This window comes from Megalops cyprinoides, chromosome 2, assembly GCF_013368585.1.
Source record: "Megalops cyprinoides isolate fMegCyp1 chromosome 2, fMegCyp1.pri, whole genome shotgun sequence".
Taxonomy (NCBI): domain Eukaryota; kingdom Metazoa; phylum Chordata; class Actinopteri; order Elopiformes; family Megalopidae; genus Megalops; species Megalops cyprinoides.
Genome location: NC_050584.1, coordinates 41661593 through 41686480, shown reverse-complemented (window position 1 = coordinate 41686480; position 24888 = coordinate 41661593). Strand labels below are relative to the sequence as shown.

Here is a 24888-nt window from a genome sequence, read left to right as displayed (position 1 = left end):
GTTAGTATTTACATTACATTACAATGCTAGATGTTGTAAATCCAAGAAATTTGGACACTAGCAGAAATTAGGAATAATGTACCCTTTTATGACTTCTCCAGTTGGTAGTGCCAGACCTTGGTGGCTTTTTGACACATATGCCAGCTCCCCTACCATCAAGAACCTCACAATTTTGTGGACCCCAGCATGACAGTTGGATTGTCTAAGTCCTTGCAGGCTACATCCAACTCTTCTCAGTCCCTTTGACCAGTGAAGGTGAGTGAAAGTATGGGCTCCTTTTACCCATTCAAACTGAAATAAATGAGAGAAAAGGGTTTTCTTTTTCAGCTCTCTTTTCAGCCTGACATGGCATGCTCTGCTTGAAACAATGGGAACAGTTCAGCAATGTTTCAGCTCCGTCAGACAGGTGAAATATTTTCATTGTGTTAAATGATTGACTGAAGAGCTGATTTGCCTAGTCTGCTTTTAATCTGTTATTGATCATATCAAATCTGGTTATTTTTATTTGAATAAATTATCAGTGCATTGGTCTGCAGTTATGCAGATGCAGATCAGTTTTTCTCAGGTTGATTTCAGTGTTCTGGACCCTTTCCCTCTCATGCCAGCGTCTGGATGCCGACTGGATGCTACTTCTGAGGGCTGTAGCTTATGGTTGACTGAGCTGCGCGCACTGAAGCCTTGGCCAATCATTTTGTTCCCAGAGGGTCTCCTTGCCTGTTAATTGGCTGACTCTGTCAGCTAGGGCAGCTGATATAAACACACAGAGCTACTTTTATCAGACAGCGGGCCAGCGAGCATTAGAGAGAGAGAGAGAGAGAGAGGGAGAGAGGGAGAGAGGAAAGAGAAAGAGGCTAGCCTTTGAGTGGGAAACAGGCACAGAAAGAACAAGAGGAGGTTGACAGTGCTCTAAGAAGCCAGTGCTGTTATCCCCTCCCCTCGCCTGAGAGCCTCAGCCGCCATCTGAATTTGCACATCACAGTCCAACAACATGAACCACAGCTCCACCGAACCAGACCCCGAGCCTATTGAGCCGATCCGGTACCTCAGGTAAGTAGGGAGTGCATGCATGCAGGGGGAAGACTGTACGTTTATGTTTGGGGATCCTTTATCACTGGGGATTTCCAGCAGCCTTGTTTTTTCTCTCTCCGTGTTGTCTGGAAAATCCCAATCATTTGAATCCTGGTTATCACATGAAAAAGATGGTTGGCTGTTTGAATTTGATCGGATACTTGAACAAAATGTATGATGCTAATGTATCAAAACTGCTCTCCTGTATGTAAGTGTGAGGGCACAAAGTTTCAGACTGTGTCCCTGGGGTTTCATTCAGAGTGGTGTATGTAAGGGGTGGGGAGGGGTGCATGCAAATTTTTGCAGAGTCTGTGCTATGCTAGAAACTGTTTGTAGGCACTCAGAGACACCCCCCCCCCCCCTCAAAAAAAAAACCCAGAACCTGTTGGAGAGTGGGTAACACTTCCTGGCCCTGACTCATCCACCTGTAGTGTCCACCTCACAAGCAAATGTGCTTGTGCACGTATGTGTGTGTGTGTGTGTGTGTTGTGTGTGTGCGTGTGTGTGTGTGTGTGTGTGTGTATGTGTATGTGTGTATGTATATTTCTCTGCTGAGAGTGCTCAGGAGACAGTGTCGGTCTGCATACACAGACTCATACCCTCAGAAAACACTGGAGTGTGCTGTCAGGGAGTGACAGAGATATGGCTCATTCACCTGACAGTCTCACTCAGGCCACAGTTAGCTGGAGGAGGAAGAGCAAGTGTCTGCTCAGTTATGCTGGATGTGACTTGAGTTTGTGTCAGGATGATTGACTGAATGGATAGGGATGAGACAACTGATAGATTTTAGAAAGGTGTTTCACTGTGAAGGCAGCATCAACATTGTGAAAAACACTGTGAAATTGGAGGGATTGAATTTATTCCAAATGTTTTAGGCTTTTTTCCCCCATTTATTCTCTTTGTTTTTGACAACCTGTAGGGTTCACTTGTGCATTGATTCTGTGGATACTGTTAACTTGTCACTTGAAGTTGTTTCATATACCATTATAGCTGTGAACATTTGTGATTCATGCTGATGTAAATGCAAGTGATATTGTGAGCATTGGGTCGTACTACTTGCAAGGAAGGTGTCATGCAGTGTTAAACCCCTGTCAATGAAAAAGTAGGTTATTTTCTGTTGTTATCAAATAGAAAATATGTAGAAAGTGAATGCATAAAAGTCTACACTAAGAATAAGGGAACTAGTAATTAAATGAAATATGAAGTAGATGAAATAAACTGAGTTGCTTTTTACTAAGCGCTGTAGTAGTATGAGGAATTGATGGAACCTTTACTGCTGGCTGAAAAGAAACTCAATTTCTTAATCAAACTTAATTGCTGATGAGAGGCATTTAGAGTAATTACTTTAGGTGGTTATTTTATTTTGCCTTTATTTACACAGTGACAATAACACAGCTGAAACAAGAGTTCACATGAAGAGAATTTCTCGATGATGCAAACTCAAGCCAAAAAATGCAATTCCGAACACAGTCACAGAAACACTGGGGACGCAGACTGTGCAAATAGATGACAGCAGTGTAAGCAGTGACATTTTGATGACTGACGTATACCTGCTTGCGTTTGTCATGGCATGTCTGTGACGGACAAGGCAATTTACAGGGTATGAGAGAACATAATGAACGGATTAGAGCTTTAATGTAAGTCTGTCAAGGAAATTTCCGCCCTTCCCATCAAATCCCTTGCTTGTCTTCTGCCAGTACCTTAATATCCACCTCCTTTTCTCCTGCTTCCTAGCTTTCATGTTTCCTGTTTTACTTACAGTTCACTTGGCTTGTGCACACAGTATCACCTGTTTCCGGGTTTGTGTAATTCTGTCCCTTCAAAAGCAATGAATGGCTGCCAGTCACCTCAGTGTTATACCCGACTGTCTTACTGATATTCACTGATATTCACTAATTCTTTTTTCTTTTTTGAATGAATGAAAACCATTTTACCCTTGTACTCATGCCCTCCAGCAGTAGACATTAGTTAGTCTATCTGTGTTGTTTTGAGTTAATTAAGCTCCTACCATTGCTCCCTGAGATGAGAGACATCTTGGAGTGACACAGGCTCATGAAGAGGAGCTCTGGGCTTTCTAATCTCCATACTGGGTGTGTGGGATGGCCTTTTGAAACCCTGCTGCTAATTAAGACTTAGCTTCATATCCTGCAGTGAGCAGTTGTGAATGAAACCAGATCACAAAGGGATTACTTTGGGGCTTTCATGATCCAATAGGATGTCACTCACCTGACCAAAGGCCCATTACAGAACAAAATCATTACTGTAGCTGTCACGTTCTAGGCTCAGTTCTGAATAGATGTATATTTACCTGCATTATTGCCATTTGGTTGGGAGAGCAACTGCAGTGCAGAGGTAGAAGGGGAACAGTGTGAAAATTGGCAGTCAAAATGGCATCTTGACAAATATGTTTAAAAATGTGAAAATCAGATGGACACAACTCATAATTATCAGTGATACCCACCAAGTATCACTCAGCTGTCTCTGATCTGATTTTCCCTCCTTACATAAGTAAACATTTTGTACACGATACAGTGATGTCAGGGCTTTTATTCCTTCCCCTGAAAACTCTACAAGGCACAGTGAAATATGAACACGCACAACACTGCCACAGGGGGCGAGCTGCACATTACCCACTTATAGTACAATTCATCCTGGACTCTGCAGCAGGATCGTGTCGCTCCTAATAGCACATCTTACACCTCTCACACCTGTTACACCCAGAGACCTTCTGTCACACCTCCGTGGCCGTCTGCCGTGGAAACTTGATTGTCGTTACGGCGGCCTTCCCTCTGATCCCACATTCGTAGCTCAGATAAGCTCCATTTCCTTTCTGTCTGCTTTGAGTTTATTTATAGGCCCTGATTCCAAATGTAATAATCATGGCAAAGGCGAAGGGGGAAAAGGCTGAGAGATGATTTGTTATAAGGCAATGTATGGTCTCTAATGGCTGCAGCCATTAGCGTCAAATTAGGCCTAAGAGCTCTCGATTTACTCTGTTTGGAGCGAGGTGTGTGATTGGGGGATGTGGGCGGACAAGGCTATGCCCAATCAATTGAATCATGAGAATAAAAAATAAAAAGGCGTCCTGCTGATCCTTCTTCATATTGGCTGTTGTTTATTGAACCTTTGCACAAGTATTAGGGCAGGGAGATAGAAATGGCATTTGAGCTGCCAGAGGGGGAGCCCTGAAGAGCTGTCCAGCTATGATTAATAATCACAGCCTGGTGCAGCGCACAGTCTCAGCGCTTTGTGTAATTCAGGTAGCAGGTGCAGAAACGTATAGACACTATCAACCCGCTGTATACAATCACGCTGGGATTAATAACCCCAGGATCATCATCAACAGGCATGCACCAAGGTCCTTTCCCATCTTTAAAAAATAAGTTTTTTCCTAACTTTGAAAGCAAACTGATGTGCTCAAGAAAAAAAATGCAAGGAGAATTTTTTGCTGAACTTCTTTTTTTTTTTTTTTTTTTAGGTAGGCTGTTATGTATCCACTCTTGTGCTCAGCGAAGGCTTGGTGCATTTGCTGTTTGTGCGCATGGGAAAAGTCAGCTGATGAATGCTTTCTGGTGGGGTCATGCATTACTTGTGATTCATACAGTGTTCATACAAAAACAAGCTTATGACAACTGCCCATTTCCACCTACCACTGAAATGTATCTGGTATCCATCCATTGAATTGGAGCTCAGAGCTGGTCACATAAATGCTTAACAAATGCTTGGTCAGCATGTGCACATGTAAGAGCTGATATATGAGAAAAAACCCTTTCTCTCCATGTTGTCTGGTGTAATATTAGTTGTCACATGTGACCCTTCACTCTTTGCTGTTTCTCTGCTGTTTCTACCACCTAACAAATAGAGGTGTTAAGTTGAATCTCTGGCAGTAAACTCTCCCATAAGGTGACGGAGAATACTGAACCAGGTCTGAAATCTAACAGGTTTTATTGGGTTGTAGATTTAAAATCTCACCAATGTTCCTATAAAATACTCTACATAGAAAGTAGAGCAAATGAGACAGATTATTAAAATACACTGACTCTTCTAAAAGTATCCAGAGATTAACCCTCACACCACTTTGATAGGCATCCAGGTAGCAGATCAAACTGGTGAGGATTAACACCTGGGAAAATGCAGCATGCAGCTATGAACTGCTTGCTGAGCTATGATCAATTCTTTATTTGTGCATTTTTTATTGTGCTGAGTTCTGCTGAGTCGACTGTACGTGAGAGCTGGGAATTCTACATCCATCCACTCACTCAGTATTGACCCTCAGCAGCTCACTGTAGAAAAGGAGTTTTCATCCCCTCACTCAGTACTCACTGTCAACAGTTAACAGCAGGACAGGCTTTTCAACAGGAAAATACAGAATGATGGAATTTTCTGTGTGCCCATTGATCAATGTTGGTTGTGACATTTTAGATGAGAGAAAATATTAATATTAAAAATAATATAAGTAAGAATAATTGAAACCACATTATAATTTATTTATTATAATATTAAATTTAAAAGACATTTTAAAATAAATGATTTTAATAATTAATAATTACTTTATTAGTAATGATTTAGCCTTTGTGGTTCAGAAGGTAATACCCTTTTTGCCCTTCCAAATAGTAGCTATGATAACTACAATGACATGCCTTAGATAATCCTAGAGGGATGTTTTCATGTGTTGATTATTCAATGAGTTGTTGATTGGCTGAAAGACTGAGCTGGCTCCCTTTGGAATCAGGAAAATAAGCTGTGCTGGACCCCAGAATCAGAATCTAAACTGTGAATATTACCATTACATCCTCAATAATGTAAAAATTAAATCTCCCATATCAAATTCCCACAAATGATAGCTTAGTACTGTGTATCAGATCCATAAGAACATGTAGGACGGTTATGCAAAAATAGGTCATCCTCCTGTTCTCCTCTGTCTCTGCTGTTTGGCCAGTTTGCATGACAGACCTGTGCTCCCAGCTGCCTGCTCCTTCCGTGAGTCCTTTCCCTTGGCTTTGTTCTCACAGATACAGTGGGTGATCATTTGCAGCATGAATTAGAACCAAGCAATGCTACGCTCTCCATCCATAATTCAGCGCTGCTTTTCTCTGAATTTTTTTTTTGTCTGTGCTGTGCAGCGAAAGCAGGCAATGGCTGCTGGGGAAGCAGGTGGGGGGGGGGGGGGGGGGCGGGCGTACGAGGGGTTGGTAAGTAAGACGGACAGTTTCCCTGCTTCTTCAGATCTCTTTAATGAGCCTCAGCACTGGCAGAAGGCTGGATGATGAAGTGTGACTGTGAAGGAGATGTTGGGGGAGGTTGTGCTGGAGGTGGGTTTGTTCAGAGAAGTAACGCCTCATGCTAGGAAAGGCAGAGGCTTTCCATGCACCTGAAAATTGGCTGTGATTGCAATGCCCTTCAGGAAATGTCCTTGCCTTATTACCCTTTCTCTCCATTGTTGTTTCCCCTTTTCTATTTTTGCAAAGAGCTACTCATACTTTTCAATTCAGTAGACTCACCTCCAAATAATAATAAAAAAAACTTAGTGGCTGATATGGTGCTGCTGAGGATTTTATGGTGTTTCCTAAATGTAGTATGTGTGTGTGTGTGTGTGTATGTATATATATATATACATTATGTATGTATGACAGGCTGTTCTAGCTTTTATTTTAAAAAATTCAAAAAATAAAAGAATCAATGGGCAAACCGACATTTTCAAAACTCAAAACTAGAACCACTTATAAAGATAGTACTAGGTCTTATAAACTTAGAAAGAGTAAATTTACTATTCATAAGCAGACACCAATCAAGTGGAAGATGTCATCCTCAGTGTCACAAAAATCACACTTATGTACTGATATACTTACAAGAGATGTGAGAGGGGGAGACACAGAGGCAGACAGAAAGACAGAGACAAGCAGACAGAAAGCCACAGCTTTCACCACCCTACTTCTCTGAAAAGCACATTTTCTGTGCTGGAGGGTGTAGTGGGGATTTTTGAATGTTTTCAAACCATTTCCTTGAGATCTAATCAGTACTTGGAAACAGAAGAGAGCATGGAAATATATCATTGATAGACTTTTTTCAGGCTGTCCCTAAACAAACAGCAGCATTACATTGTGTGGCTGAAGGGAGAGATGTATACAGTACGAACCCCTGCTAGCACGCAATCGATAGACACATAGTGAAAGAGGTGGACAGTTTGGCAGATGATGACAGGAGCATCTAGCATGCAAGACCCCTGCCAGCTGCTCCATGTTTGTGGGAATTGGTGCTTCATGTTTCTGCCCCAGGTGTCTCCTGCTTTGCCTTAAATTTCCATCAGGGGAATCAATGGAAGGGAAATCTGCAATATGCATGTCTTTGTTTTACCCTGCCTGAATCAGCAGGGATCTTTACAGTCAGCTGATTTGCCACCCAGACAATTTAGGGAGACATCACCTATACATAACAATTTTTATGTAGCTAAATGAGTGTATGACAACTATAAAGCTAGGTATGAGGGCCTTCAGTGGAGGTCCGCTGTGCTGCTTGTTTTGACAGAGGCATTGCCTCTTGGAGGCTGTAAGGGAGACACAGGACAAAGAGGGTGTGAGTGATGGTGGGCGGGGTTGGAGTGTGTGTGCGTGGGGGGTATGGGGAGGATCTGGTGGGGAGCTATTGAAAAGCTGGCCCTCCTGCACTCTCCCATCTCCATGACAACAGCAGGACCTGGAGTTCTGAGCCAACCCTACACGGACAAAAGCCAAATTCCTGCAGGGCTGATGTAGATACATGGGGACAAGTGATTGTTAAAGCCTATGTATAGTACACGTTTGTCATCTCTTTTTAAATTCCGTATTATATTGTGATATGTTACATGGTCCACATACTGATTCTTTGAATGTAACACACATTCTATTTATAGTATATGTTAAATGATTGTAAAGATGCAGTTATAATAAGAGAAGGCTGGGTTGGCTAACATCAGCAGTCAGTAACAAAAATAGAGCTGGGTTTAAATCTAGGTTAAATTTATTTTCTTCGCTGCTTCAGAAGAAAAAAACAGATAAACAGTGATTGATATAGTCAATTTAAACAGTCACTGAATTAAGTCTTGTGATGGCTACACACTAGCCTCAGTCACTGTGTAGCTGGCTGCCACCCTTTTTATTGCTCTCACAGACTTATCATTATGTTTGAACAAGAGAGAGCATTGGGGATGTGTTAACCTGTCAGCTGCCATCGGGATAGGTGAAAGAAGATTCTAGGCATATACACAGATGTTGCTGTTTTATCAGCTATTAACACTTGTCACTCATGTGCCTTGTGTTCAGAAGAATCACCATAGAAACCAGTGCAATACATTCTATCGGGGAGGGTAATGTATGTATGCATATGTGTATGTGGTGGTTAGATAAAATGAATAGAATAATGCCAAAAGCAATTTGAAATTCAGGCCGATTTATGTCCTTGAGGATGATTGAAAAATAACAATATGAATTTAGAGAAGAGAATAAGAGAAGAACAAGGTTTTAAAAAAAAACAATGCAACAAAGTGATTGTCTGAGTACTGTGGGAGTGAGCTCAAATGTGTGTAGGGCACTTCATTGGTATTTTTGTGATAGAATCTCTTTCTATCCCTCTGTTGGTTATAAATCATTTATAGACCATTAAATATTTCTTAAAACTAATTTTTCACTGTTTTTAGCTGGATAGAATCTGAATCCTTTTCTCATTCCTTTCGCACTGATTTTTGTAACGTAAATGAATCTGTCTTTACTTACAGATTGAGAGTGGAAAAATGAGAATGGTGATACTGGCCTTTCTAAATCTGATGTAGTATCTGCCAAAATGTTCATATATAAAAGTGTTGGACATTAGTGCTGAGAACAATGCAGGGATAAAACTGCAGCTTCACTGGATCACATCTTTTGGTCCTGTCCAAGGTGAATTATATGGTGGAAGTCAATATCTGAGACCCTCTTCCATTTCCCATGTGTTATTATTGAACCTACTCCGGTTATAGCGTCCTTTGGGACTTTGGGAAATATGGTCATGGCTTTTGCCTCTCTATTGGCTCGTCATCTTTGGTGAACCTCCCCGGTGGATAGGAGTGGTGGGATGCTAATGACGATGTTGAATGAGAATGTATATGTCTTGCTCATCTATGTTGCCCACCCCATGAGAAGATTTCTGAAAAATGGCCCTTAAAAACTATTTGAGTAAGGATAAACTTGTTCTTCAGGCTTTATAAATGAACAAATAATTTAAAAATGTACAATTTATTCACAAAGTGGTATGTGACATTGACTGATGACAAAGCGGTTCAGATGCTAAAAATATGGCATTCAACAACATCAGAGTTAGAGCTCAGAATTCACTGAAAATGTTTCCAATTACTTTATAATGGAACGTGACTGAATGCAGCACTTTCTCAATAATACCTTGTCATCGAGGAAAAGATTATTTTCTAAACCTCTCTCTCCCTTCAGCGCTATTAACATAAGGACATAACATGCTACTCAGCTTTCCTGAGTCACAACAGCCTGACTGGCTCTCTTGTGTATGGAGGCAGCAAAGGAGGATTTCAACCCTAATTGGATCCACTGTTGCGCTCTGCTGGGCATTTATTGTCCAGCCATTTTGTTCCTGTTAAAGCACTAGAAATATTGTCTGGGAATGCAGATTATGTAAATTGTTGACCCTGTTTTTCACAAATGACTTGTGTGTGTAAGAATAGCTACTGTTAGAGACACAAAATAGCAAGGTCTACTCGGGTTCATACTGTGTTAATACACATCTACTTATATCTGCATCTTTTTCAGAACTGATTTGGACTGTTTTGAATTTACAGTGTATCAGCATCACTCAGGAAGTTATTTCGCTATGATTCTAAAATTATTGTGCCTAAAATGTTTTTGTTGTCTTTGTTGCAAGGGGTGGGGGGGGGGGGGGGGGGGGGGCAAAGCATGCAGCATATGACAGTGCTTCTGGAGATTTATAATAGGTAGCTTTGACATGAAGGATCCACACTGGCTATTTAAACTGTACATTGATTTTGATGGTGGCAGCTGATGTAACAGCAAGAGACAGAACAATGCATGTTGTTCAGGACAAGCCTGAAGCACAATCTGATCTTGATGTCTGAAATGTCTTCTCACGAATTAGTGTGGGTTTTTATCAAATCAAATGAATACAATCATGCTGATGAGACTCAAACAGGAACAATACCAGTCTGTCCTTCACATTATAATCTTAACAAGGATAAGAAGGGAGGCAAGATAAATATAATTACAACTGCAAGCCCAGATGCAGTGTAGCTACAGTATTCTTTGTCATAACATAGTTCATTAATTTTAAAGACTGTTGAACTCCTAATCCATTTTATGGGTCTTGAAAATTGCAGGCTGGTGCATTGTCAGTGAACCGTGTATTTATTACATGAGGGATTCTGCAGAATTAGGGGAAATGGCTGTCATTCCTCATGAGCTGTGAAATCATAGAATTGTACTGTGTATCACCATCTCAGGGCACATTTCTTGTTGGCACATTATGCTGTTGAATGGTTATTTTTCATTTGTGGTTCCCTTATGGCTTGTGAAACCTGACCCTTAACAAGTATCAGTGAAATTTTAAATCCTGCTTAAAATCCACTCACAGCTTGTAAGGGCACATAAGGCATTTGCAGAAGCAGAAGTTATGGCTCAGAGGCACCAGACACGTGGCACAATCTAAGGTATTTTGCTGAAGAATGGTTTCAATGTGCACCATTTGTCTTTCAAAGTGCACCCAAGGCTTTTCCAGCAGCACTTGAGCCACAGCTAGGTGCCGATTTTAGCTTTCACCCCTCCTTTACTGCAACTGTGCACCTCACACAACATTAATATTGTCTGACCTACATGTCTACAGTTTTTGTGCTTGATCAGTATGTTTTGTGTAAAAATGTGTAAACTTGCATCCCATGACCACACTTTCCATGCACTACTTTCACTCCCAGAGCAAAGGCTTTTCCATTTTATCCCTAATTTTATTTCTGCATCATTGTTATAGGAAATGACCTATTGTTGCTGTCCCTTCAAACATCAGATTTGAAGAGGAAAAGTATATGTTGCTGTTTTTTAGTAGGAACAGTGATGTGAGGTACTGCAGTGAGCTGAGATCTTGGACTGGTTGAAGAGTCACAGGGGATCTTTGCTTGGTCGGCTGCTCTACACATGATTGATGTTGAGAGCTAAGCAACTTGACCTGGCATGGCACTGTTGGTTCAGTGCCGACTTTGGCAGCTTCACAGCTCTTTTGTGGCAGCTTATGTAGAGCCCCTTGCACCATAATAAGGCCTCAGCATTGTCCGTCCTCCCTGGCACACCCAGTTAATTACATCAGATTTGTTGCTGTCCTCTTTGGCATTCATCGCCCTGGCATCACCGGCCAGTATAAATTCTCAGACAGTTTCTGGCAATATGAATTCCCATATGTGTTCTGTTTCTCCAAAAACATACGTATGTTCTTCAGCTGTATCATGCCTTAATGTCTCTGTCTATCATTGAGTATAAGTGACCATACTCCTTCCTGGTATGAATGTTATCTCCTTTTATTAATGTTGGCCTGCACAGTAGAAAAACACAATGGATTTTTTGCCATTGTGCAACCCCCTGACAGCCTGCTCCCTTGATTGTACTAGGTGCTGTAACAGATTGTACCTTCCTGATGGGGTTTTAGCATTCTGACATTGTACATCATCCGTCAGCTAAAAAGCTTCAGACAAGTAACCTGGGACTCAACTCAGTGGGGCGTCAGTAGTCGGGCATTTGCACATCACCCCAATGGGCCTTGTTCTACAGATGGCCTCACGTCCCTCTGTGATCTCATTTGTTTGTCATTGTGTGTCATGAGGAAGGTATCTGTTTGCAAGGTATTGACTGCTGTTTTCCTTCCTTGCTGTTGAAGCAGTCATGACTCAGAATGTATTGTGTGGTGTAACTTGGTAGTGTGAGCCAGCAATGAACAGGCAGGCCTGTAATCAACAGTCTGGCATGTCAGAGCCAGGCCTGGAAGCACCGCCTCTCACTGAACAACCTTCAATAACTACCATCCCCAAAACTCATTATTACAGAGAGGAGAAAAGAAAAGGTCCTACTTCAAATAAAGTTTAACTAGATTTGCTATGTTGTATTTACATGTGATGAAGCAAATGGGGAATTCATTAGATCTTAAACGTGTTGAATAGAATGAACCCCCACCACTTCTGTACTGGTACTTTCATTCTGTACTGATTGGGCCCCCCTGCCTCTCGTTACCAGCCACCAGCAGCTGTAAAATGTCAGCAGGGTGCCTGCTCTGAATCCCAGGGTGCTTGTGGATGCCATGCTGCCTGCACTCCTCTAGCTGCCCTCATTAATTACAGAGGAACTTGGAGGCAGTGCCACACCTGGCCTGTCTATTCCCTTACTACTGCGGTCCTATTGATATTTTCACGATGTGGAGTATCCCTCAAGGATTCTCCAGTGAAAGACACATTCATTAAGGAGAATGTAAGTTGGAAAAGCAGACATTGGGAATGTAGTGTTTGCCTCCTGTCTGACAGGGCCGCCTCCTGGAGTATAGGCCTGTGACTGTATAATGCCCCATGGGCGCCGGGGTTTCCTTGCCAGAATTTTTTTAATCAATCGGAAAACTTGATTACTTTTCATGACATGAACATCCTAAAACCTTCATGTTAAATGTAAATAATATTATGTTTTCCATTTTTCACATGCTAAAAGTGGCATATTCTTATTTTTATTTCCACAATGGCTCCCCTTCTAGTACTAAAAATAAGACACTGAAAAAAATCTCGATTGGAAACAGTGATGAGAGTCAGTATGTAAGCTATTTGGAGAGGGAGAGACAATGACCCATGACAATATAAAGAACCTATCTATACGACATTGTTGAAGAACAGAATAATGTTACTTATAGTTCATTGAGTGAAATAATTTGTTAGGTTTCATATTCTGCTGGGATTCATGTACTATTTATTAAATTCTTCTAAGCAATAAAATGGATTCAATTGTATACTTATCCATGGGTGTAAACATAATGGTGTGGTGCCAAGGGTTGCTGAGTAGGGTGAGGCCCTGCTATCTGACTGTGCTTCTTGTGGGCACATTAACCACTGCAGGAGCCGTGGTCTCTGATGTCTCCCTTTGAGTTCTGTGCAGTACTTTTTCAGGCCATCTGTTTGGCCTTTTATATGTAAATTCTACAAAATGGTGCCATGAAGAATGAACTGAGTGGTAAAATAAATTTATCACATTCCAGGAATAATAGCCCAAAAGGCAGCCTATTCTGCAAAAAAAAAAAAAAAAAAACTCTGGGTTTAGCATATTTTGCTTGCTTTGTTTGCTGTTAAGAGAGGAAGATTAGATTTATTGCAATTACTCTGATGCAGTTTTAGAGGCAGAGCTGTATCAGCTTTACTGGGAAATAAAAGCAGGACATCTCCTAGCTCCTGTCTGTGCATTACAGGTCTACACTGTGGCTTTCTAAGTGAGATCCCATGGTGTGAAAATAAAATGGCTCGCCCCTCCCACTTTCTCTTTGTGCTTCAAAATTAAAACTGACACCCTGCATGGGCTCCGGAACTGCTGGATGTCCAATAACACATCTCACTGAAACTGTGCCTGTGCATATGAATAGAAAGGTACAAACCTCTCTTTGGCAGCAGATCGCTGGCTCATCCAGTCTTCTCTTCCCCTTTCTCCACATAGCACTGGAGAAGATAATGCTGTCTGCTAGGCTTCTTATATCTCTGATCCTGTCTTTACCCTCTTTCTGCCAGGCACTACACCATATTCTTTTTAAAACAAAGCACTTTAGGAGTGGAGGATTAAATATGTACTCAATGTAGCATGTATGTGTTCATGATAAAAAATAATTTTAATCATGAAAAAGAGAAAAAGAGGATTGCAATTTTGATTATAGGGATGAAGGAACATTTACATGAAAATGCATGAACATTTGTGTCTGTAATGGAGCAATAACTGTCCACACAATTTTATTTATATTACTTACATTATGCATGTGTTATATTGTGCACTTTTATTTTATCACCGTAAGTATGCTCAGTGTGAGGTCATCAGTACAGCAAAACTGTAAATGAATGTCAACTATACAATTCTACTGTACTAAAACAAAACAGAAATTGCAAAAAAAAAAATTTGCAATTTCAAGCCAAAATACATGCTGGAACAACCCGGAAGATGAGGCATTTATTGAACTGTGGCAAGGGCATGACAGTTTATTTGGGCTGTCTGTTCACAAACTGCTACCACTACAAATAACATACCAATGATTAATGGGAATAAATAGCGGGGCAGTCTGATAAAAAGAAAAAAGAAAACATTTGGTGACTGTGTGTTGGCTGGAGTTACAGTAATGCTCTGTAAAAGCTTATGGGGCAGCATTAGAGACCAGCATAGCACTGTGGATCTGAAATCATTTCAAAGTCCTGAAGTGGTGACATGTGTTACAATTCCCTGATTTCAGAGGTCTGTCAGCCCCAACTCCCTTGGCTCTGCAATGGCCCACTCATAATGTCCATCAGTTTCCATCACAGAACATGTAATATGTGTTCTAATTTCAGGGCTGAAAGGCTGTCTGATGCTTGGGGAAATCATTACCTTGAAAGATGTCAGCTTTACCCAATAAAATTGTAGACTGATGTCTTATCCCTACAATAACTAACTTTTTAGAAGAGTGTAAACAATATTATGGGCAAATGAAATAAAAAGAAATGAATCTTGAAGGAGGCAGGCCAGCCAAAAAATAGAGTGAGGCTTGCTTAGAGAGTGGGGCTCACTGAAATTATGTAATTTAATTTGTTGTAATGTAATGAGCATCTCAGAGTTAGCCATGCACTGAACAGTATATTCAGTTCTGCATGTAGCCATTTGATCAGAGCACACCTGAGTTATTTGAGTTATCTGGGTGGGTGCCCAGCAACCAGGAAGTAAGCTAAACTGAGGTTTATCTTACTGGCCGGTGTGCTCATTTGACTAGACTGATCGCAGAGAATATAACTGGGTAAACTGTTCAAGAGACACACTAAACTGGACAATACATCCAATTATGTTCACCCAGCTACTTAAAATGCATTGAACAGATACACATAATAAACAGACACATGTACAATGCAGACAAAGACCATAAAAATGTAGCAAAATGATTTTTTGTTGTAATTATGTTTGTTGTAAATATGACATATTATGTTGTTATCAAAACATATATACACACTGATTTTATGTGTAATGGAAGTCAAAACTTGGAATCTCCAGCTTTTCATCCCCAGCTTGAGAGGTGTTGAAAGCTTGACTTAATTTCTTTTTTTTCCCACTTCTCTCCCCTTTTACACCGTCATTTTGGAATTGCTAGCTGCATATTAGGCTCCTCTGACTGCAGTGACCTCCTCACTCATGAAGGAGTGCTAGCAATTGAGAGACACAGGTGAATGCAATCCTTTGATACTCACATCCTGGCAGCTAGTGCTCCTCACACTATGAGTCCCAAAGTTTCCTCAGTAAAGTGAACATCGATTTGAGGATAATCCACTGACATCTCAGTGGCTCACGGGCACCTGATTAGTTGTAGGGTGCCTGAGGGTGGTGAAATACCTAAACCCTGCCATCAAACCCCCCCTGAGGGAGCAAAGTCAGTTTATTCTGCCACAGCAGGCTCCCGGTTAGTGTTGGTTGATGATACAGTTGGGCTCGAACCTCTGCCATAGGGCAGCTTAATGTTTTACATTTTTATCTCTGAGTTTGCCAGTCCTGCTGTCTCTTGCTGAACCTTCACGTGGAAAATATTTTTAAGAAAGAAAAAAACAAATAAAAGGTGTCACACAAGGGATATTATTTAGAGATGTCCGTACTGTTTTGACTGAACTTGTTAATTAGTGTGCTACACACATTATTGGACATAAAAAAATCCAACATTTATTGTTTTTAAAATCAGTAAAGGGTTATGTAATAATTACCCACAATGTCTACGGTATTGCAATTGATACATGCCTCTCCTTTGGTGCCCAAGATAAGTCACTTTCTGTTGTGATAATACTATCCACAGTAATCAATAATGCATTTTCTTGTGATTTCTGATGTGTAGTTCTCTAACCCCTGATAGTCTGCTCCCCTGCATGCATGATGAAATGTGCATCAAATCCTCCCTTGGATCTCAGATTTTATGGTGATGTCAATGTATAATTCCTTTTCTTCCCTTTAACCTTACTTTCAGCCAGTGATAGCAATTGACCTGCATGTGCACTGCATAGTCCGTTTGGCAAGCCAAGTGTGTTTTAGCTTCATCATATTAATCTTAAACATACGTAGTAAATGTAATAAACCTGACGAGAATTCACACATTGTTTAAATAACTTGACTTATACCTGAATTTGTCAAAGCAACTTCATAAAAAAAGACTCGTAGGGATGAATGCTGTCTGGTTGTTGGCTGTTCATTTAAATATTTTTTCATGTAAGCTGTTGTTTCTATATGAATTTCGTGGTTCTGTTATCTATATATTTGTTCATTTCCCTAATTTTTTATTTATTTATTGAATTTGGACAGGATTATTCTTCCATAACTGTATACCAAAGGTTTTGGGTCTGCTTTTGCATCATGTTTAATGTGTGTTTGAAAAAGAACTATACCCCTATTTAGACTATAAGTTCATGTTCTTCATGGTATTGGAACACAAACAAGATCCCCTATATGGCGTAGTCCATGGGTTGACCCCTCAATCATATAATGCCATTTCTTAGGGCAAGACATTTCATGTAGAGGCTGGTGCAGGGAGTGTATAATTTTCATGTGAAGGCCACAAAGGTATTAGCACATTAGACACAAATTCGTCAAAAGGAATTAGTTTGGTAAACCTTCAACTGAAGCACTTCTTTGGGTTTAGTCATTTAAAGGTATGTGTTTTTAATTCTCCTGTCTCAGGGTTCAGCTGGTCAATCTGCATGCTTCATCGTCCTTCCCAGCTTGCTACTTTTGCTTCATGTGCTTTCCTAGAGGGGTTTCATTAATTACCCTTCTCCTTAATTCATTACCAAATAAACCATTAAAGCCTCTGATCTTTGTTTGTTCAAGTTTTTCCACCTGAAGGATAGTCTGAGTCTGGTTCTGTGCTGTTAGGGCCTCCTGGCAAGGCAAGCTCATGTAGTCTCTTTTTATGGATATGTATGAGAAAATGGCATAGCAGATAACTGGCGTCAAACACCCTGCAGCACTCCCGTAAGAGTCAAGGGTTTACTTTACATCTCTCTGACACACTCACACACACACACACACATACCCACACACACACAGACACAGATACACTTTCCTCACAGGGTAGCGAGCCTCAGCAGGCAACAATTATTTTTTAAGTAGGGTTTTACGATAACATTACCCAATGTTATCGTAGTTTCCTTTACGGAGCCAGCAGGGGTGACTACAATGTCACAGTTTATGCCTGAGCGACAGAGATCAAGTCAGTGGCGTACGGTGTGTCTGCTGTAATGGCGATTATGTCAACAGACCTGGCCCTCATGTCCCCTCCTCCCATTAAAGCACGCCAATCCCCTGCTGCGGCTGCCACGGTGATATTTTCTTCTGTGCTCAGCTGGCAGAAGCCTTTCACTCATGGAAAAGTCAGTACATTTCATATCCCTGCAGCATGGGCTCGTTGCCTCTGACTACCGCTGGACTGTGATGCGTCAGACCAGATACACACCCCCTCATTCCCTGGTGCAGAAAACTAGGAGGATGCCAGAGAGAGCAGAGAATTAGGGCTGTGCAGGAGACATCCAAATGTGCTGTTTGCTGTACGAGTTCACTTTGCTGTGTATAATATGTCACTTGCAAACTGAGGCAGGTCATGCAGTCCATACAGACCTGGTAGGAGCAAAACCCTTGTGCATTCATGAGTTTAAGCAATGCAGTAGCCCTGAAACATAAGGTAGGCTGAAATAATATGTTATGCCACAGAGGGTATCTGTGCTCACATGAAAATCAGCACGTGTCCACAGATGCAGGCAATAACACCAAACTGTAAATTCTAAGCTTATTCTGTTCTATGGCACATGTTACATCTGTTGTTCCATTCAAATGCAGGCGGTATGATGTGTGACACATTATTCTAGAACATCATCTTTGTGTGAACACAACCCAGTAGCTCACCAACAGATATATTAACAGATATTTTTGATATGACACCCAATTCCTTGCTGTTATTGTGTTTATTTATAATGCTAATGCAGACCAATGTCTGTGAGTGTACTCTCCCTCAAGGATCCCACATCTGCATGTAGTTGACCAAACCGTGGGGTCATGCCTGCCATGGTTACTGTTGCTATGTTGGACATGCTTTGTCAGATCAGCAATGTACATTAATGGGAAATACATAGCCTGAAGGCAGCTTTGCTATTTTTCTATTTTTTGAGTTTTCAAGAAAAATACAGTATCTTCATTCGGTCCACATGAAGTAGAAGTGAAATTAAATGGTGCAACATAAAGTAAGTTATCGCTGACTACTTAGTGTGTCCTGTACTAGTAAGCTACCTAGGGCCCCTGTATCACTGTTTTCTTTAGCTGATCTAATACATTTACAGTGAAAGACAGCTTTGGAATACACTCATCCACTTATACAGCCACTTGTTATATATGAAGCGTTTTGTTCCTGTTAAATGATGCAGTGGAGATATGTGTTATTGCAGTAGCTAATATCTGGCTCAAATATTCACTTGCTCTAACTCAAATCAATTATGTAGTCATTACTGTCAAGCCATTAGGTATAATTTGGCAGATCACTGTGTATATCATATAGCAGTTAATCTAAACAACATGAAAGAAGCAAAACAAGCAACTAAAACAGGTTAAGCTTGCCCCAGGCTGTCCATAAGTTGCTAGCTTGCCAGCTAATGGCTGTACTCACTTTTTTCACATAAATTGACCACACTAACTGATACTTTAGAAATTGGGATTTTATGTTGGTAAAGCCAGGAGAGCATCCCTGAAATATTTCAGGTTGCTGGCTGTGTGAATTACCTGTTCCTCAAGTATACCATTTTTATCACATTAATACTACATTCCTTATTAAAATATATTATAGTAATGAAAGTTAATTTGTTCCTGTAGCCATTTTTTTTTTAGTTTTTTGTCAGATGGTGGAAAGTATATTCCCTGTATATGTTGAAAAATACTCTGAGTATATGCAGGTAAAGGTACATCAATAAACATTTGCTGTTATTTTTACACAGAATAAAACAACAATCTGTATGTCATACAAATAAAAATGAAAATGTTGAAATATGAACAAATTCACAGTCTTCTTGGGAAGACATGTGCTAACACAATGGAAACTCTTCAATACATTACAGGGGTCTCACAGAAGCAGCGTGCTTGTCAGATGTGACTGTAGCCTTGTGCATATGGCCAGCTGTCTAGGGAGGTGACATATCTACAGCTGACCTTTAAATGCTGTGCATAGCCTCAAAGACGAAAGCAGTTCTATATCTTATATTCTTTTTTGGCATTTTTGGAGACAGCTCATGATACATGGTTCTTGATCATAGGATTTATGAATCTGTTGGTTTTAGGGTGCAGAAGAATTTGCAGTAACAATAATGATTGCCATTTGAATACACAATGTGTCCAAGAAGGGTGTGAATTTGTTCATCTGTAAACTATAAATCAGGATGAGCCATGCACATTTTATTGATCTATTCCAATAATCAATGAAGACTTAGAATAAATGTACAAAATTGATTAGCTTTGAAGATAATGTATTGTGTCCCTGTAGAGGCTCGAAGTGCTCACAAACCAGCCCAGGTGCATGATCAGTAAATGATTTTTCTCAAGATGCTCATTCATCAATGGTCAGATGACGTACCCGTAGGGATTGATTGTTGACGCCACAGAGCTGGCCAGATGTTCCTTCTGAGAAGGATCACTAACCCAGTTTTGATTTTCAGTCTTGCTGACCTCCCTGCTCATTTGGGACCATTCTATAGATCGTCCACCAAATCAAGTGTTCACCTGAAGTGTTGTTTTGTATCATTCTCTTCTTGAAAACCCCAAGGCTGGCAAATGCAACTGGGATGAATTCCATTATTATTGCAAAATTTAACAACAAATAATCACTTCACAGTATTGCTATCCACATGCAATATTTCCACTTTCACTGTATAGCTCCTGCATTTACTGTGCCCTGGAGAATTCACAGTAAAATGCCATAATCCCCTATGTTCCACAATAAATGAGGTACTTTCTTATCATGGAATCGCCTGGATTTCATTTCTTGATTCTTAATTTGGCTGTGCTCTCTTTTTCTCTCTCACCCTCTTTCTCACTCCCACTCTTGTTACTCTCTCACTGCTCTCCTCTGTTGCTGGTTCTCAGAATATTTGATTAGATATAGGTTAATTTCTCTGAGGAAAACCACAGGTGGGCTGGCAGCATGAACTGGTGGTCATGATTTGACTGCAGGACACACATGTGACAACCCTGCTTGATTGCTTTAGGAATACTCAGTTAGTGCCCAGACATTTCAGCCAATTTCAAACAATTTCACATTTTCTATTCAAGTCTGAAATCCCCACAGTGAGGGCTGCAGTGCACATCTTAGACACAATAGCGGCTCTTTAATGACAATAGCAGAAGTATGCAATATTATTAATGTAGTCTTTTTTCACTTGTTTAAGGGGAGATATATATGTGCATTACATTTGTGATTTAGGAGACTGTACTTATGCAAATTGTAAACAGTTGGTTAACAGCTGAGACGTTTTAAAATAAGTGTCTGAGAGAATAATCTTTCAGCTGATTTATTTCTTTTGTCTCAGAATCTCAAGTTCAGCCAAGCAGCAGTCTTAATTGGGCCTGAAGGAATTTTTCTTTTTTTTCCCCCTTCTTCCCTCAAATGTGCAAGCTTAGGCAGCTCCTAGAACGGACCGTCTCCGTTTCCATGGTTTCCAGCACCTGCTGTTCCTTCTTGACTTCAGCGTATTTTTTTTTTCTGTTTTATTGAAGAGATATTAGCACAAGCATTCCTGACCACTGCGCTAATGCTCTGCTTTTCTATCTGCGTGACCATTTGGCACAGAACGGTTGCATTTGTTGCCCTTTCACAGGCCTGTCCAAGAAAGATTGATATGGGACCCCTCAGGGCTGACGATAAATGTAAAGTCATTGTTTTACCACAGCAAGGACATGCAAGCCTGCATTGGTGTGCTTTGCTGCAGTAAACCAGCAGGGTCAGTTCTTGAAATAAGCTCTTTTGGCAGACCCGTGGCTGAGGTCAGACTCAGGGTGGGTTGGGATGAAGTGTTGAAGCCAATGAGGCTCTGTGTGCTTCTGGAATGCCTCGCCAACAGCGCCGTGGAGATGGGCAGATGGCCTGGCATGGACTGGCTCTGGAGCTGAGCACCCAGGGCCACGCTCACAGTCAGGGGCAATCAAACACACAAGCACAAAGAGCTACCCCTCTCTCTGAAAGACACAGGCGGCATTTTATTGTTATGTTTCAGGTCAGGGAGAGCTGGAGAAGGGTCATCATTTTTCAATAAACCAGGCTAACGGGTTTACCAAATTGGGTTACTCTCGCTCTTGTTCACTGGTGACATAAAGATGTTTGAGGGATATTTGAGTGAAAGTGACAAGATCTATAATCCATTTATCAATTTCCATTTTTAGAGTTTAAAAATAGCCCTGATGGAGGTTTTACTCAAAGCACTGGCAACACCTTGGGAAGAAAGAGGAAAAAAAAAAGATTAATGTGGTTGATACTGCAGCCAGTGATCTTGCAGTCATCATATGGCGGGACGGAGAAGGTTTTACAAAGTTAGCCAGCTGTGTAAGGGCCTTAATGCAATTTCCTGCTGCGGACATGTCTCCCCACCTCAGAGCCTAAGGTGGACCTGAGTGAACATTATTCATCAGATCACTGTCTCCAAAATAATGGAAAGGGCCATAAGCTTGCTGCAGATCTCCTCCACCTGTCAGTTAAAGATGGACTGCTTTCTTTGAATAAACTCATTTGGTAGAAGAAGAGGGAACAGAGTATGGATTTTCACTGGTGATGGGAAAATTTAAGATGCCATCTCAGTGTTTATTATGCATTCTATTATTAATTCTGTTATGTCTTCATCAGTGTGCTTGGTGTTGTGGTTATAGAAATAATGTCTCCCGTGATATTGTACTTGTGGGTTCATTAACATTTGATTTTAATAGCTTGCTGCTGTGGATTTGTTTTCTTTCCGGTCTGATATCACATTCAACCCTTGTGATGATTTAGAGATACAGGAATACAAAACTTTTCTATTGAATAGTTGCCACTGTTATGAAGACCAATTCTCAATCATAAATTACTTTCTGAAAGTGTTGTTACCTGTACATATGGTGAATGGAGTAAACAGTAAAGAAAATATGAATGTTTTAAGTCCTTTGTAGCACGTGGCACAGAAAGCTTTCAATCTAATCTAATCTAAATCCCTTACTATTTTTTATCTTATAGCAATTATTCCTTTTAATATTACTCTGAGATGTTAAGGAAGAGCAGGTTTGAAAGTAACTGATATCCTTCACAAACTACACAACTGTGGTCAAAGCAATCACTGTGCTGCCACAGTTCTCATGAAATATTTCCACCTGCACAGTCCATGCCAGCCTGCTCATTGCTTCTCTCTGGCCTAATACATTAAATCAACAGCAGCCTTCATAGGCAATTGCCTGTCTCTGTCACTCTGCTCACATAGAAACTGATACTAATATTTCTGCTCTCCTGTGCTCTGTTTCTGATGTCTGCAAGCGGTGTTCGTCCTCGTTCCTCCATCTTATCTAGAGTAACGATCTCCCAGCACTGTCCTCAATCGACCTGATTACTGCTGATTACAGATCTCCTCTTACTCAGCTCTTTGCCCCTACTGCTGTTGACCCTTAACCTTTAAACGGGCATATTTACAAACTTGTGCATTGGCCATAATGTGTCTGTAGCATTTGCATGTGGAATGGGCGCCAAGAGACCACAATGCAGCGTTGTGCAATGGCATACATTTACAGAGTGGGGAAATCCCTCGTTTTATCCACACATGAAAAAGTGAAAACCCAGGAAGAAGCGATTGGATAGGAAATGTTCTGCTTCACACGCTCATCTCTCTTAGCAAGTACAGCGTGTACAAGTACTCAGTTCTCATCCACAGTCCAACCCTCCTCTCCTCATCAGCTTTCTAGAGGCATTCTGCATTGCAATTCTGAACTGCTTCGCACGTGGAAACCCGTGGGAGTACAACCTATTGGAGCTATGCAGACACTCTTTAACTTGTTGGGGCGTTCCAAGACGATATTGCATGCATATCTCTTACAGACCAGGGCAAATGTACATTAATGTGAGCTTACTGATTTTATTAACTCCCTATGTAGTTGGTGCAATTTTAAAAGTGGTTAAGCTATGTACTGTATGTCATTTGAGGGCTATAAAACAATCTTATGACTGACAATACTTAAGTCTCCTGTGTTAAGGTATATATCTGTATTTGTAATGTCCTCACTGCTGAATTTTGTGGAGGACCTTTGAATAAAAACAACGCTCAAAGCACCAGCTAATTAAAACCCACAGCAACAAGCTCTGTTTCCCTGTTGTTTAGCCCACTGTCAAAATTAATTAAAAACTACCCTACCTAACGGATTAAAAATGGAAATGGCAGAAAGAATACCCAATGTCAGATAAAATAAACTCAATTGAATTATCTCAAGGCTGCTCTCTTGAGGGATTTGCTCATTAAACAGAATTATTATGATTGGAGCTTAATCAGGGAAAAAGAAGGGGAGAATTGTAGGGGGCTGGGTTGAGAGCTCATTGTCTTTAGAGCAAGCTTTCTCCCTCATCCTTCTCTCTTTTTTCTTCTACACTTAATAAGTATGTGACACTGGACAGTGCTTGACTTTACTGGGGCAGCAATGGTGCTTGACACATCAGGGTATTGGACTCCAGGCTTGCATGAGCAGCAGAAGGACAAGTGCTGGAAACGCAGTTATTTAGCTGTCTTGAGAGCTGAGTAATTACAGCGGACTTACAAGAAAAATGGTTGCCATGATGATCCAAATTTAGCAGCTGTTTAGTTAATTACATATCACTTGTGGGAGGGAGGATTTGATGTAGCAGTTTTTGTTTTACCTTACTCCTTGAAATTAGGGCAGTCAGCTCCTAGAGACATTGTTTTATGGAGTTTATTAACAGTTGCAAAAAAGTGAATTTTTACATTTTCTTTTAATTCAGAAATCATTGTAGGAAAATACTTGTTCAAGTACTTAAATATTGTACCAAAATCTGGGCTCAATGTATGGTTGCCTGACATGGATATGCAGTACACCACTCTCCATTCCATAATCATCTCTTTGAAAGTCATGTTTGAGAATTGAGTGGTTTGTGTGAATGTCACACGGGAGATTGATGGGGATCCCATTAGGCTTTGGTAACAGATGTGTAGCCATGTGCAATGAGCTGTCATGGTAAACATACTCATTAAGAGCGCTGAGTGGCGTCTGTTGGGACCTAAGGAGTCTTATGGGGAAATTAATGCAAAATTCCAGGTGATAGGAAAGGGTCTCTCCAACATTTCAAGGTTCATCTGCATGGCCTCCCTCTACTGCATGGTGCCCAGTCCACATGAGTCTTGTACATTTTCAGCTTTCTTCTTTCCAACAGAGACGAATGCTTGCAGTCCATCATAGCTGAACCTGAAAGAATGTTGCCTCTGAATTACACAGTAGGCCCAATAAAGGCCTGTATCTAAACGCGGGTGTGTATTTGGCATTGTTTGAGCTCTCCTGGGCAAGATGC

General features: G+C 40.8%; 1 protein-coding gene across 1 annotated transcript in view; it reads left to right on the top strand.

The window, feature by feature from the left end:
- Positions 1-770: 770 nt before the first annotated feature.
- yjefn3 (YjeF N-terminal domain containing 3) overlaps positions 771-24888 on the top strand; it is a 39492-nt gene continuing 15374 nt past the window's right edge. Inside the window, exon 1 of the mRNA XM_036521879.1 lies at positions 771-1047. Within this exon, the coding sequence (XP_036377772.1) occupies positions 989-1047 (59 nt within the window). The 5' untranslated portion in view covers positions 771-988. The remainder of the gene's footprint in view (positions 1048-24888) is intronic.